Source organism: Homalodisca vitripennis, chromosome 7 (genome assembly GCF_021130785.1).
Source record: "Homalodisca vitripennis isolate AUS2020 chromosome 7, UT_GWSS_2.1, whole genome shotgun sequence".
Lineage (NCBI taxonomy): Eukaryota > Metazoa > Arthropoda > Insecta > Hemiptera > Cicadellidae > Homalodisca > Homalodisca vitripennis.
In genome coordinates this window covers 53,652,509-53,667,248 of record NC_060213.1, presented here as the reverse complement: position 1 = coordinate 53,667,248, position 14,740 = coordinate 53,652,509, and the positions used below count along the sequence as shown (strand labels likewise).

The window sequence follows — 14,740 nt, the reverse complement described above, 5'->3', positions numbered from 1 at the left end:
ACCAGCATATATCGTTCTACTAAACAATGCATACGTTTTTTTTCGTTCATACTGCCGTATTCTGTGTTTGAAATCGGAGTTCAAGAAAATAACGAATTAAGATCAAATTTTGGAAACTTTTGAAAACAATTTTAGAAAACAAAATTGTTGCCAACAACACTGTAAATTGTATTGTTACTTGCACATAATTTATTTGGTATTTTAATAAATTATACACAATTGACTTCATTCATATACATGAAACCCTTTATCTTTCCCTATAAACCTTACAAGTTTTTTGATAAGTTTATATCACGTGACAAAACTTTTTTGGGTCTAATCGAGTAATAGAGTAAGTAGTGTTTTATTTTTACAGTATATAATCGCATATCTCCATTAGACCCATTAAGACAATACTTAGATCAAGAGATTTATCCGTTTAGATTTAGCAACGAAGGGAGATTGTTGATCTGGAAGTATGTATATTTCCAGCTAGAGGTTGGAACTTCCTGTTGGTTATTTAAATAATGGTAGGAGGCTTGTGCGGCTTCTTTGCCCCCTTGTTAGGACTAATCCCCTCGCGGTAATCTCATATGCAAATAACCGACGTACACACGCGCACGCGCCTACATCGCGACATAAACGCGTCGATTATGATGCAATGGCTCATATAATTATACTTAATAATGAAAACTAAATGTAATAAGATTTTAATTTTTAATGTTTTTTACAGAATGGCACAGCTGGATCCGAAAGTGGCGGCCGCACAAATGGGTAAGTAAATCTGTATTCTTTGTTTAAAGTTTGTTATTGACGATGGAATGTGTGACATTATAATAGGATTTTGGATATTTGCCATCGTCATATCAATGTATGATGTGTGATTGTGTTTCTCGTACTCGTGACTTGTGCTCGGGGCTTGCATTCTCTGCAGTGACAACGCCTGGGCTAGCTTTTGGGTATATTTGAACCCTTTTCTTTCCCTTCTTTCTGTTATTTATTTTTGTATGTTCTTAAACCTCCCCCACCTGACGAAGAGGATAGATTTCATTCCTCGAAACGTTGTGTTATACCTTTGTAACAGTATCGATGGCAATTGTCCGAAATCTTGTTATCCTGTTAAATCTGCATACTGTTCATTGTTTACGCTGACTTTTAGTCTGGATCTGAACAACTTAAATGGAAATAATTAAGCAAAATATTTGTTTAACCGATCAGCAAACAAAATAACAATGACAAATTATATAAATGTCCATTAATATGAGTCAGTTTAACTCATATTATCATTTACCATCTTCTAAATCGACGAACACACAAAATATTAAGTACACCACATTGTTAAGTGTTTTAGAAATATTACATCATACCTAAATTATAGTACATGTGTCACAATGTATTAAGGGGTAACATTTCAGTTATTATCAACCCAGAAAGTCTTAATCCCCATATATTTTAGCGTTTCTAAAAACAGAATTAAATTGAAATCTGTACAGTATAGACGAGCGTATAGCATGCTATCACCACATGATTTGTTGACTGACACTTGGGCAAATGTGAGGAAAAACCTGAACAAATTAAGTAAATAAAATTGATGTATTTATGAGCGATATTCTAATGTAGTAAACAAATTAGAAGTGCATTTTCCTTCACTTTGGCGGTTGCGATGACATGTTTATGTTTAAACGCAATAAAGCATTATATTATTTTTATTATTTATTATTTGATTTTGGTGCTTACAAATGTGTATATTTTGTTTGCTTAAAACAGGTTTATAACTATAAATATTATGTATAAATTGCAGTCTGGACTGTCGATTATTCTGGCCGAATAATATTGAAATAAAAAGACTACTAATATAGGAAAATATTCATTTAGGTTTTTATTATGTAAATATCTCCCTCAATGCAGCGCTACATTTTTTTACAAACATGCACATATTTTTATAACTCATACAGCATTGCTAATGCACTAAGCTTTATTTTCTCACTAACTTCACACTTTATTGAACAGAAATGAATAATTCAGCATTAAATATCGGCTTAAAACTTAAACTTAAAAAAGTATTAATGAAGCAGATCTTTTGCTAGAAGTTATACTAGATTTAAAAGATTGCTTGTGTCTTCTTGACGTCATATTTACCAAATTATTACTGGATTACTTAAACATACGAAAAATCTGTTGAAAGTGTCACAGAGTGATTATACTTCAAATACGTTAAAACTGAATGGGCATACGGGTAAATCAGAGAACATCGTAACTTAATTGATAGTTATTTTTATATTTATAAATATGTTCTTGAAATGTTGCAAAACTTCATTTTCGATGTCATCTAATCAGGGACTGTAAGACATTTTTTCGAAACACAGTCTGCTGATGAAATCTGACAAAACATTGTCAGATCAGAAACAGTTGAAATGTTCGGTGCTATTTTTCCACCTTCTGTCTAAGATACATATTTGTGTAATTTATGTGAGCAGCATAAAAGGAATTGTGTTAGCGGTACTTACAACTTTTGTTTCCTCTTAGTTTACCTCCTCCTCAAACTTTACTTGTATTTACTTTGAGAATTCTTATGCAAATGGCCGCTGGTATCTCCTCTGCTATGGAAATGTATGCAGATTAAAACCAACTTCATCTTCTGTGCTTTGAAATTTCCCTTGTTCGAAGACAAGTTACCCGGATTGTTTAGTTGATTTTTCATTTTACAGGGTGTTCCTGATGCTGTATATAATATTTCAAAATTGTATTTTTGTTGCCAAAATGTGTTTTCCAATTTGAACGAATGACCGCAAATGCATTCTTTTCCCTAGGCCAACAGAAATTATTTTATTGCTCGGCATGTAAATTAAACTTGTATGTAGCATGGCATACCATATTTTGAAGTGTTTACCAATGAAACTTATAAATGGAATAAATGAACATTTAGCTAATAATCGAAACTTCAACTCGAAATACTGGACACAATTTAAACTTTTAATGCAATGAACATAAATTTCTTAAGTAACTTTAAATTATATTTTGTAACGCTTCATTGGTTATTTTGGCCGTTGCATTGATGTTCGTCCAAAAACGTTATTAAAAATGGCGCTGACTAGGAAACAACTTAGAACAATTTCCTGTAGCACTAGAATTCTCCATTTTTGATAAACGAAGCGTTCCGACTATGGATACGTACGACTTTTTGAGAAAATTTACAACGTATGAACAAGTTTGTCATCGGTGAACGTGGGAGTAGATTGTTGTAGATGTCTGTAGTTTGGACTCTAAACTAATTAGCTGAAAGATAGCGAAGCCTGTCATTCGTGGGGCTCAAAAAATGTTATTTAGGTCTGTCCGTTTGCACAAACTGACCCGTAAACTTAAATGTTTGCTCAAAGATTAATTTCTACATAGAGTACATTGAGATCGATGTTCATATATGTCACTGCATGGGATTCGGCTGAGCGTTATTTTGTGAACATTTTCGCTTTGGTCTTCTAGGTAACCATTAAGCCAACAAGAAAATAGCAGAGTAAATAAATTTATAAAAAAGCTGAGCACATTCATATGAGACGTTTAACACATTTTAAAACGTGTAGCGTATTCATACATAAAAATTAATAAATTTGAAAATCAACTTCACATTTTGTAATAAGATTTGATTTTACTAATTCTTAAGTTGTAGTTCTTTCCATACATACATATAACATTTATTATTTAAACAATGCTATCAAATGTAACACAAGGAGCAAAAATTTTAATGTATCATATGAAAATATATTTCGATAAAGATTAAATCAGTAAACTTAAAATTTTTTATGCTGTTTAATTACCTTATGGACAAGAATAAGTTCTACGTTGGTGCAAGTCCAAACATGGGCATTGAATAAGCATGCACTCAATAAACTGACACAAATTCTTTTTTTCCTACTGGGGAAATTTAAAATGTTCTTATCTATATGTTTTTACATCCTGTATGTCCTAGAGAATGTATATGACAGATTGTGATTTATAAGGTTAGCGAGGTTTTTAATTAAACCCTATTGCAATCCAAAATGTTTTTCTTTTATGCTGTAACTGCCGTAAAGGCTATAACAGTCTAAGAGGCAATGTTTTTGTATTTATCTGATGATGGTAACAACTATTCAACTATATGAAGAAATTTGCATATGCCATCATATCTTGTACCACCAAGTTCTGAAACTCAAAAGGATAAATTTATGAGGCTTAATTTGGATGGCTGGTCATCCTGATGGCTCTAACTTGACATCGTAAATAATACATTCTTTTAATTTAAACAAACTCTCCAATAATATAAAGTTTTTATTTTTGTGAGGCTTTTCGTACTCAATGAGTACATCTTCGGACTCACACAACTGAATAAAAGTAATAATAGCAATAGTAACATAAACAATTTTGTACTAAATAAAAACATATGTCATTAAAAATACAAAGAGGTAATATTCTATGACAGCACAGTATGTTATATGTATATATAAAAATAAAGTTTATATTTAGTTAAATCAAATAAAGTAGCGGTGAATTTTGAAAACTAATAAAATAAAAACTTTATATTATTGGAGAGTTTGTTTAAATTAATAGATAATTTCCAATAAGACAAAGAGCTTCAAGAATGTAATACATTCTTTACTTTTTTTACTTTTCTTCTGTCGTTTCAATATACTCAAACACTCATGAATCAATCTCTGTATCTCCAAATTATGCGTAACCAGGATTGACTGCAGTGTTAACAAATGGAATGTCCCATTTGTTTGTGTGGACCTTGAACAAATATGGACCAAGTCTGACAGTTCTATACATTCAGTATCAGACAGTCCTACCAACACAGTACAGGGGATGTGGTACATAGTAATCAAGCTAGGTAGAAATAATAAACAAAACCTACTTTATCTGACCTCCTGAGTCATACACTTTTGCGCATCAGTCGCAGCCACTTATGTTAAGATTTTTTATCCTTATTCACCCCCGCCTCCCCTTTACTATAAACCATATCACTTAACACTTAGATCTTCTTTAGTATCTTTTTAAAAGCGTAAATTATCCTTTTCCCATTATTGTTTAGAAAAATATCAATATGTAACTTATACGTAGAATGTGAACAGTGTAACTCGAAGGGGGAATATTGACAATAAATTTGAATATGCTGAGTATAATTTACACTCCTGAAAGTTCAATCAAAGTACTGAATAAGTTTACTACGTTCAGATTCACGTAAAAATAGGTTTTGTAGTTCTTTCCCAATATTAAATTATTGCATTTGTTACTGCTATGTACGGTAGCCTATAATAAATTGTAGCTGTTAATTTGTGACAAACAATACTTTAATTAACGTCATAAATACATTCACTGAAATCGTGCTGTTTAAAATTTCTAAACATCCATTTTTAAACTTCTGGAGGGTAAATTTTAGTATTTAATTATATTAGTTTGTATTGTTTTACCTTATACAACGGTACCATCAAGTAGTCAATTTCTTAAATTGGAAGTAGTTTAAAGTTTACGTTTAGAAAGGGAAAGTAAAACGTTAGGGCAATAAAGACTGCAGGAGCATATGAGAGAAGTTTGAGCAAACATTTTATATCGAGCGAGTCCTACAACTAACAGCGTCTCCGAAACAATTTCTTTCTTAAAAATGCTGAGATCCGAGACAACCTGAGACGTTGAATTTTTAAATGTCTATTAAAACTTGTTGCCGACGCAAACTATATTTTACACTACGGTTGCCAATGGCTGAATTATATATTGCTTTTAACCAATGGTGTGTTTAATAATTTAAAAAGTTTAAACAAGGTGTAAGTGTACCTGATTTACATAGATAAATGAAGCTATAAAAAGTATAAAAATATTTGAGGAAAAATTGATTTAGTGAAATTTGGAATGTTTTAAATTTGTCAAAGCATATCGTGCCGACATTGGACGATAGGTACGCACGATCCTTACCATCGGTAACGTCACTCTGCTGTTTCGATTTGAACCCAATTTACACATTTTAACTCTAACTGGTTTAAATTTTACATTTATTTTATATTCTCCTCGTTCCAAAAATATTGATAGTATAAAGGTTTCGATTTTTTCTGTAATGTACAACCCTATAAGTCGAGTTTATATAGTACTTTTGACTGAACCTTGTAGTTAAACCATTTCAAATTAAACTTTTTATGATATGTGATTACTTTAGTTTTAGTTTTAATTTGTGTATTATTTAGTAATTATACATATGTCTAAATGGTGACACATACTTTACATTAAAAATTCTGTTTCAATTTGGTGAAATTTTAGTAAATTATTTTTACAAACCATGGCGTGAGATATGCATGATCATATCTCTTCTAATTTACAACTTTCTATTACCCTTTAAAATTTTGACCGCACTGTTTTGTTCATAGTATGTCGTAATTATTATTTTCATATAATAAATATTTTTGAGTTATACTATCTTTTGTGTCAAACTGATTAGAATTTCTAAAATATAAAAGGTAAAGGTTATTAAAAAAGGAGAATACAAAGTGAAAATAGTGTTTAATATTTTCCTAGAATGTTCTAACGCATTTAAGCACTTATTTGAGGGTGTCTTAAAATCCCCTCTTTGGCACTGAAAGATAATTACCTCAGAAACCTCATGGGTAGTATAATGTTAATGTCTATACTTTTGAATATAAATATTTAACCTAAACTATAATTATGTTATCATACTTTGCTTACATTTTTCTCTTAACGATGAATGGTTTGAAAGGATAGTACTAGGTTTTTGTAAATTTTAAAAATCTGTTTATCCTTTGAATGTTTTCCAGATGTAACGATCCACCAAGGAATAAGAGTATTTGCATATTTATAAAAAAATTCCTTAACTTGAAACAAAAAACGACGCACCATGAATCCCGTAGTGTGTTGGTAGTATGGAAATATAATTTTTGATATTAAAGAGATACCCTGTGCAAGGATACATTCAGGCCCTTAGATATACTGTATGAGATGAACATTTCAAATTTAAAAATTTCTTTTTAGGTAAAGCCGTCGCCTTATTGGCTTCAAAATAATGTTTAAATTTGTACCGCAACTATGTTAAATTGTATATATACCAATATTTAACCTTAAAATTGATAAATAGTTCAAATGATTAAATCCTACCTTGATGAGATCAAACCATATTGAGCACGAATCGATCAGCTGTGCTCTGTGTACTTTGTTTGATTAGAAACTGTCACGGGACATATATCGCGTGGAAACGGGTTAAAAAGAGATCGTGCTCTTCTCTCGTGAAGAGCATTGTCTATTATTTTAAGTTGTAAAAACGTGCTGAGCTTCTTGTCAGATACATTTCAAATTGAAATTCCAAAATATTACGTAAGAAAATAACGTACATTCGTAATGCCAAATACCCAAAGAAATATTTATAGCATTGTAAATACTTTCAAAATACATATTTCAATACCTGTGGCAATGTTTTGAAGTTGGTATTTAGTGGTTTGGTGCTTTCAGTAGTGTACAAAATGAATATAATAGTGATAACAAATTAATCAATATTTAATAATAAATTTATGTATTTATTGAAATGTTTGAAAAGGTACAACGGGAAAATTGTTGAGGAACAGCCCAAACTATATAGCCCGGTATGAGTGTTTCGTTACCACTCCTTTTCAATCTTTACATCTTGTAGACAAAACTTTAAAATTTATAACGTAAACATTTTTTGTGGATTACACTTTAAAACTGAAATGCAGTGTTTAAAGATTATAAACTTAATTTTACAAAAATATTGCATCACGTTTAAGCTTATTATCTGTTTTTGACACGCTTATAGTTGACAAGGTTGGAGTACTCTATACTATGTGTCTTAACAGGCTTCGCTGCGGTTGCATACAGAATTTCGTATCTAAAGCGCATTACATTCCCAAACTTTTCTGCGGACAGATAAACTGGCATTTTTAACTCGAAAATTTCCATCATACAAATCATTCCTGCAAAATTCTACATGTGAAATCTTTTTCTAAATCGTTTCGTATTAGTGTTTAATAACATTGCACACGCCAAATCATTATAAAATTATGTACGTTTTGGAATAGGTGGGCTACTAGTGTTAATGTGACACACGTTTGAACCTCTTACGGGTCTATGGAGAGTGTTTAAAAATTAATTTATTCTTATATTTTCTCATTGCAATTATGGTTACAGATATGATCGATGTAAAAATATTCGCTAACGCTCAGTAAAATGGCATTTAGTCATATGTACCATCATCTAACTCAGTATATAATTAAATCTTCATGCACAGTTTCAAGTCTATAGGTCAGTTTGTTTTTTAGATATCGTGCTGCAGGCAGACAGACAGACACACAGAAATCAAATTTGTTTCTGATTTTATAGCACCAGCAAAACGAGTGATAGATATCCTTCGCTAAAGCTTAGCCAATTATTGGAAACAGTTAAAAACATGTCTTTAAGAATCACCATATTTGAATTATAAAAACGTTGAACTTATAAAATACTTCTGGGTGTCGTACTCGTATGAGAGTTTGAAATCTTCTTACGCACATTCTTTGGCTATGTCAAGGTTCTAGCAAACGCGCGTGTTATTAAGTAAATAAAAGCTGGTCTGGAAGTTTTTTGTAAACAAAATGCTTTTGATCAAACTAACGTAATATGGGGGGGATAGATCGAACACCTATTAAGGATTCAATTCACTATTCATTATAACTAAGATATTTTTTTTTCCATTTCAGTAAAACTACCTGGAGAGTTCATCAATTTATTAGGAAAGAGTGTTAAGATCCTGACTTTTTTAATTACTAGTGTATTCTTCTTTCCAGCAGTTCACCCGTATATCAGTCCGTACTCTTTGTTGAAAGATCCTAGCTAAGTGAAACTTCGTACGTAGATTTATTTTGGTCCGAGCAAGAATTATTTTGATTTTGGGGTTTACGGTCAAAGGGAAGCAAAGTTACGGTCAGTTTTGACAAAGGTCAGGTTAGTTTGGACCATCATCATAACAACAGCTTCATAACTTTCAGTTTTCATTTCATGAGCTCAACCGCTCATGAGCGCAACCTGGAACTTTACACAATGTGCGTGGAAAAAGGACATTTGATTGATCTAACCTTAATTTTCACCGATCGGGGAAATTTCAGTCACTTCGGTAAATAGTACTCTTAGTCCGGTTCTTCAATACTCCATGGAAACGGTTTATTTTCAATCCATTATTATGTGTGTTGTGTCTATTTCATTATATTAGAATAGCTTGCATTTCACCGATATCTATATCCAATTTATCCATTAAAATTATTCAAGAGAGATCAGTTTTTTGGAATATTTTTAATGTTAAAAATTAGTAAAACATATTAATAGTAATACAAACTTTATTATTTATCACGAATTACACAAATTTGCATAAATTTGCTAATGGATTGTCAACGTATTAAGCTAAAACATGTTTTTAAACAAAATTTGTCGTAGCAAACTTATAAAACCTCACTACCATGTATAAATCACTGTTTTGTATTTTCTTGAGGAATACCATTCTCCTACCACCCTACATTTCCAAAAGAAAGATAGGAAAATTATTGATTAGCTTATTTGAACAAATGAGTTCTTCAATTAATCCACTTTTTTCTGAAATTTAGTTAAATTGAGACATCAAAATAATTGAAATCAATTTAATTATGTATAACAGTAAAAGTGTAAATCGTACCCTCCTACACAATTCATGCAGAATACACGAGTACGCGCATGTACACACACACACACACACACACACACACACACACACACACACACACACACACACACACACACACACACACACACACACGCAGATTGCAGCAGTATTGCTTCCCTTTGTCGACAAGATTGCCTTCCCTTTACTATGTAACAACCTCTCCACTTTATCTGTACCACGTGGCGGCGACAGGGTTAATTTAACTTATTCCATTACGACTCCCGTTCCATTAGCTTGAGGATCAATTAGCTTATAAGACTATTCAATTGGTTTATATACCCTTATTTTCACATAGGGTTGTAAATGTATGTTAAAGGTGTTTCGTAATATTGCATAATTAGGTGTTTTATTGAGGAATACTATACTCCATACATTTCTGCAATACAACAATGGAAGTACCTGATAATCAATGATCAGATTAATCTATTCATTAAAATTATACAAGCAAAGTTCAATAAATCTGTAAAGCTACTGACAGTTGGAAATTATTCAAATAAAACGTATTTGCCCAACAGTGAAAAAATTAAATTTTGTTTCTGGCTGAATGTTATTGCGTTATTGAAACAAATACTCAAGTCTTCTCAATGACTCAACTCTTGGAGATCCACAGTTTCTGAAAATCGTGCAGCGCCACGGGACGTGTTGCAGGCAAAAATGGACCAACTGTTGATGTTCATAACTGACCTCAAAGATTGCTGGATTTGTCTAAAATCCAGGTGACAACAGCCGATGACGTGTTCCTCCTTGACGTACGTGGACAGGATAGGATGAGGAGATGTTGGTTTCTTCAAATTAATTTTTCTGTCCTTAAGCATAGCTGAGAGCACTCTGCGATGTCCACGTAACCCTCCTGGTGAAGTCTCCAGCTCCCGCTCATAGTACAGCGAGCTTGTAGGGTGTGTTTAGGTCGATATTTCTCTATTGACAAGTCACAACTGAGGGTTTAGGGGTTGTTCACAACCATAACAGTCTTCATTAAATGTGTTTAAATTGCAGATTTCAGTAACTATTATTATCAAAGCTCCGAAAATATGTACATAAGGTCTACGAAACAAAAAGACAACAATTAAACCACTCCATCTTATACCTAATGCTTACTAAATCTCCTACTTTTTAATTAATCAATTTCCAAGTTGAATTTTAAATTCAAATTCAAGACGCCAGTTGACTTAGACAAGTAGCTGAGGAAACATAGCATCGCAATTGGTCTAACAGGACCTCGCGCAGCTTCTGGTGTGACAGGAGATATGATGGGGAGGTAGGATCCACCTCCTGTATGAGCCCTACGTTACATTCGCCATAAAAAAATATAACGACACTGGGTCAGTCGTGTTACCTTTGAAGAAGGTGACGCTAACTCTGTTCCATCATCTAGTCAAGACAGGCACGGACGTGTTACATTCTTCATGTTACACTTAGACACACCTTACTATTCCTCCACAGTACGCTAGACTTATCTATAAATACACTTAGTACCCCAACTCACTGGTATTTAAATATGCCATGTCCTAGTGCGAGAAATAATAAAATAAGGAGAGATGCTGAATTATCTGTCTTCACTACCATTTTACTCCAATATCTCAAAATTTTGTTTGTACCGTGCCAGCACTCGACATTAATTCGGTTACACCCTACATGTAAGTGAGTCGCAGATTTTGCTGTACCCATTACACGTCCAACTGAAAGGTATAAACCAACCAGAAGCAACCCTCCTGGGCTTAAAATCAACACTTACTTCACACGAATTAAATGTGTTTATCTACTATATACTGCTTTTATAATAGTATACTTGAACTGTACTTAATGTTTTGTTTTATTTTACCGTCACAGAACAGTTTGTTTATTTTAACGCGAATGATGAGTTCCTATTGTAAAATAAATACATTTTATACTTTAATTAGATTGAATGTCTTACCAATTCACGTTAATTTTTATTCTAAAATAACTTTAGATTTCTGATCAATTCACGATAAAGAAGAGTTTTTATGCAGCTCTAATACGCCAAATGATTAGAGTAGTGATGTCACAAGGTTACAAAAAATAATGGTTTGTCCAATATACTGGTGTAGGTATATCACGTTAATTATTTAGCTATTATACGTTACGGTGGGGAAAATCATGCGTGATTAGTAAATTCGTCTAAAACACCAAACACAACTTAAAATTTGTCAAACTATAGTATCAATTATCAACAAAACTCCGTCAAAAACATGAAACTTGATCGTATCAGAACAATACCAGAAGCAACACAAACGGAGCGTCGATAGGTAAAATTACTCCGACAAATTGGGCAAATGCTATAGTAACATACTCACATTGATTGGGATAGCCAGTGAGATGGTGCTCAACACTATTTGTGTTTGTTTTAGTTAATTGGTTCTCTACGATAATCTGTCCCTAGTAATTGGCTGGAGACACTAAGTAAAACAAGGCCACGCTAATTAAAACTAATTCTGATTGTACATATGTTGAATACAGTTTAACCAAACCGAATGAATTAATTTAGAGATAATATTTTGATTAATTCAAGAATTATAACTAGTAATTACTTTTTATGTAAATGACAATATAAAAATACCTAGTACGGTACTTTTGCAACGTGTTTCTCATTGAACCTTGGCAAATGACATTAGTTCATGTTCGGTACTCATTTATGTACAAGATAAATTGAATTTATAACTCAATTTCGTATTGACTGTACTACCGAATGAACCAAGAGATTAGTGATATTAAAAATTACGGGAAATGTAAATTGACTAAACTAATATCATTTCCCAAGCAGGGTTCACGTGTGGCTCATTTATACCTGTCAGTAGAACCATTTCTTAGTACATAAAAAACCAATGTGTTACTTAAATCTGGGCATCTGGCCAACCCAATGGATGCCCAGGGCAGTGCATCACTAACTGGTAATAAAGGCTGATCGATGGAACTATTTTACTATGAAAGACGACCGATGGAGTGGGCGAGGCTCCCTTGGTGTTATGTATTGTTTTATCCTAAAGATGAGAGAGTATTAGGCTTCACTGGCCGTTTTGCCTAGAATATGCTGAAACACAGCTAGCCTCTTCCTAGTTGAACTTTATTTATTTATTGATACATAAGATAATGCATAATTTTACAATTACGTTACATTATTACAGACTGATAACGCAAAATGAATAATAATAAAAATTTGCAACACAGTTGAAACTATGAACTGTTATATATGAATACATTGCAGTAGACAAATTGATGGTGTGCCTTAAATTTCCCTGATTTCCCTGAGGAACTAAGCTACATATAAAGTGGATTAACTTATAATCGATTATAAAATACAACAATAAGAAAATATAAAGCAACTGTAATATAACAACAATGGACAATCACAATAATAAATATAATTCTTTGGAAAATTGTGACAAACCAAGAAACAGTAACTGTATTATTTATAACGCCCAAAACAATGCAATGATTAAACAATAACCTCTATATATGGCAAACAACCAACCGAATAACTTATCCAAACGAATCCAACTAATATAGTAGCTTCACAGAGGAAGCTAAGATCATCCAACCATTGAGAATTTCTTTTTAAAGTGATTGAGACGTAGTACCCACTATCCATCTATATGGGTTCTAGACAGGAGGTGGCCCCTGTCACTCCGGAACCAGTGCAGAATTCCTTTAAGACTAAGTGAAATGAGGGTTTTCTCATCTTCTTTTCGTGAGTGGACAAACTGATAGATTTATATAATTACTAAATAATAAAATAAAGAAATGAATTATAATCCTAAGTTTGCTTATATACGAGTAGCCATATAAATAAAACTTACTATTATTGTACTAAGCATTACGACCTACATGACTCCACAGCTTCCTTCCAAATGTAAGTATTATTTCCAAAAATAATACGGCAAGGACCCGATCAATGTTTATCCATTTTTGATAATACTGTTATATGATGAATAACGCAAAATGGTAAATAATAGATTTTATTTAATTATTCACTTTATTGCGATTTTATTTTAATACAACGGTGTATCGAAGGGCCTGTTAGGCGGACTGCTCTTCTGCCCTTTGACCCCAGAATCAACAGAATTCTTCCTGGAACGAAGAATAACATGTGTACCAAATTAAAATCCACCAAGATTTGCCGGACAGACAACGACATGATTAACCTACTAAAAATGACAATGCTCAATTAATGGTGCCTCACATTACAGTATAGTCAAGTCTAGACACGAAACCGACAAGGTTCTCAAGGGAGTGAATATTTCCGCTGACTAAACATAACAATGACTCGCTCACAAACAAGACATGACCTGGTTGTTGTTTCTACAGCAGTTACGTGTTTCTGTCATTACTTTTAATGATTTCCGTCATACACGACACGTTTAGTCTTGATCGCACTGGTGATGCTGTATCCTGGGTACTCGAAGAAACATTAGGTGTTGATATGGTACAAGACGACGATTGTAGTTGTATGATGTTCAATATTCCGTATGTAAGTAACAAAGAAATATCGTATTTCCCTCAGTTTGTATTTCAAACATTACTGCTGTTGTTGCAAATGTAAGGTTCCCCCACCGCTTCGCCGACAACCCCGGAATATGTTTACTTGCTTCGCCCTGGCAGACAGTATTCATCTTAAATAGCGTAATCACGATTAGTTTCAATCCCATACTTACAATTAATTCATAGAATCTACAGCTGTTTTATGAAATGCAGTTATGAAATAGTAATCTATTCAACAACATTTATTGATTACAGAAGAAATATATTTGTAAACCCAAAGCGTTTACTTGGACATCTTTGGGATGACAATGAATGGATCGGTACGTTTTAAAGTATTTATTTCAATAATTAACTGTACATATGGTTCAATTACTACTCTATTGTATTACATTTCAAAAGCGTTAAAACGTAGCCAGTTCGGTTTTGTAAAACTGAAGAGCCGATTTTTGTATTCCAGTGCGATTAATATTCAATCAAGCACATTGCTTGTTATATTATAGGAAACACTGTGAAGATCGTGGAATGGCAAGCTGTGACTGTACCTTACAACAT

At 32.7% G+C, this 14,740-nt stretch overlaps 1 protein-coding gene across 7 annotated transcripts in view; it reads left to right on the top strand.

Annotated features, from left to right (window-relative positions):
* The window catches only part of LOC124365823, a 213,786-nt gene that overhangs the window by 45,497 nt on the left and 153,549 nt on the right, over positions 1-14,740 (top strand). For all 7 annotated transcript variants that reach the window (XM_046821868.1, XM_046821866.1, XM_046821867.1 and 4 more), the window contains exon 2: positions 713-753. In XM_046821868.1, coding sequence (XP_046677824.1) covers positions 713-753 — 41 coding nt within the window. The remainder of the gene's footprint in view (positions 1-712; positions 754-14,740) is intronic.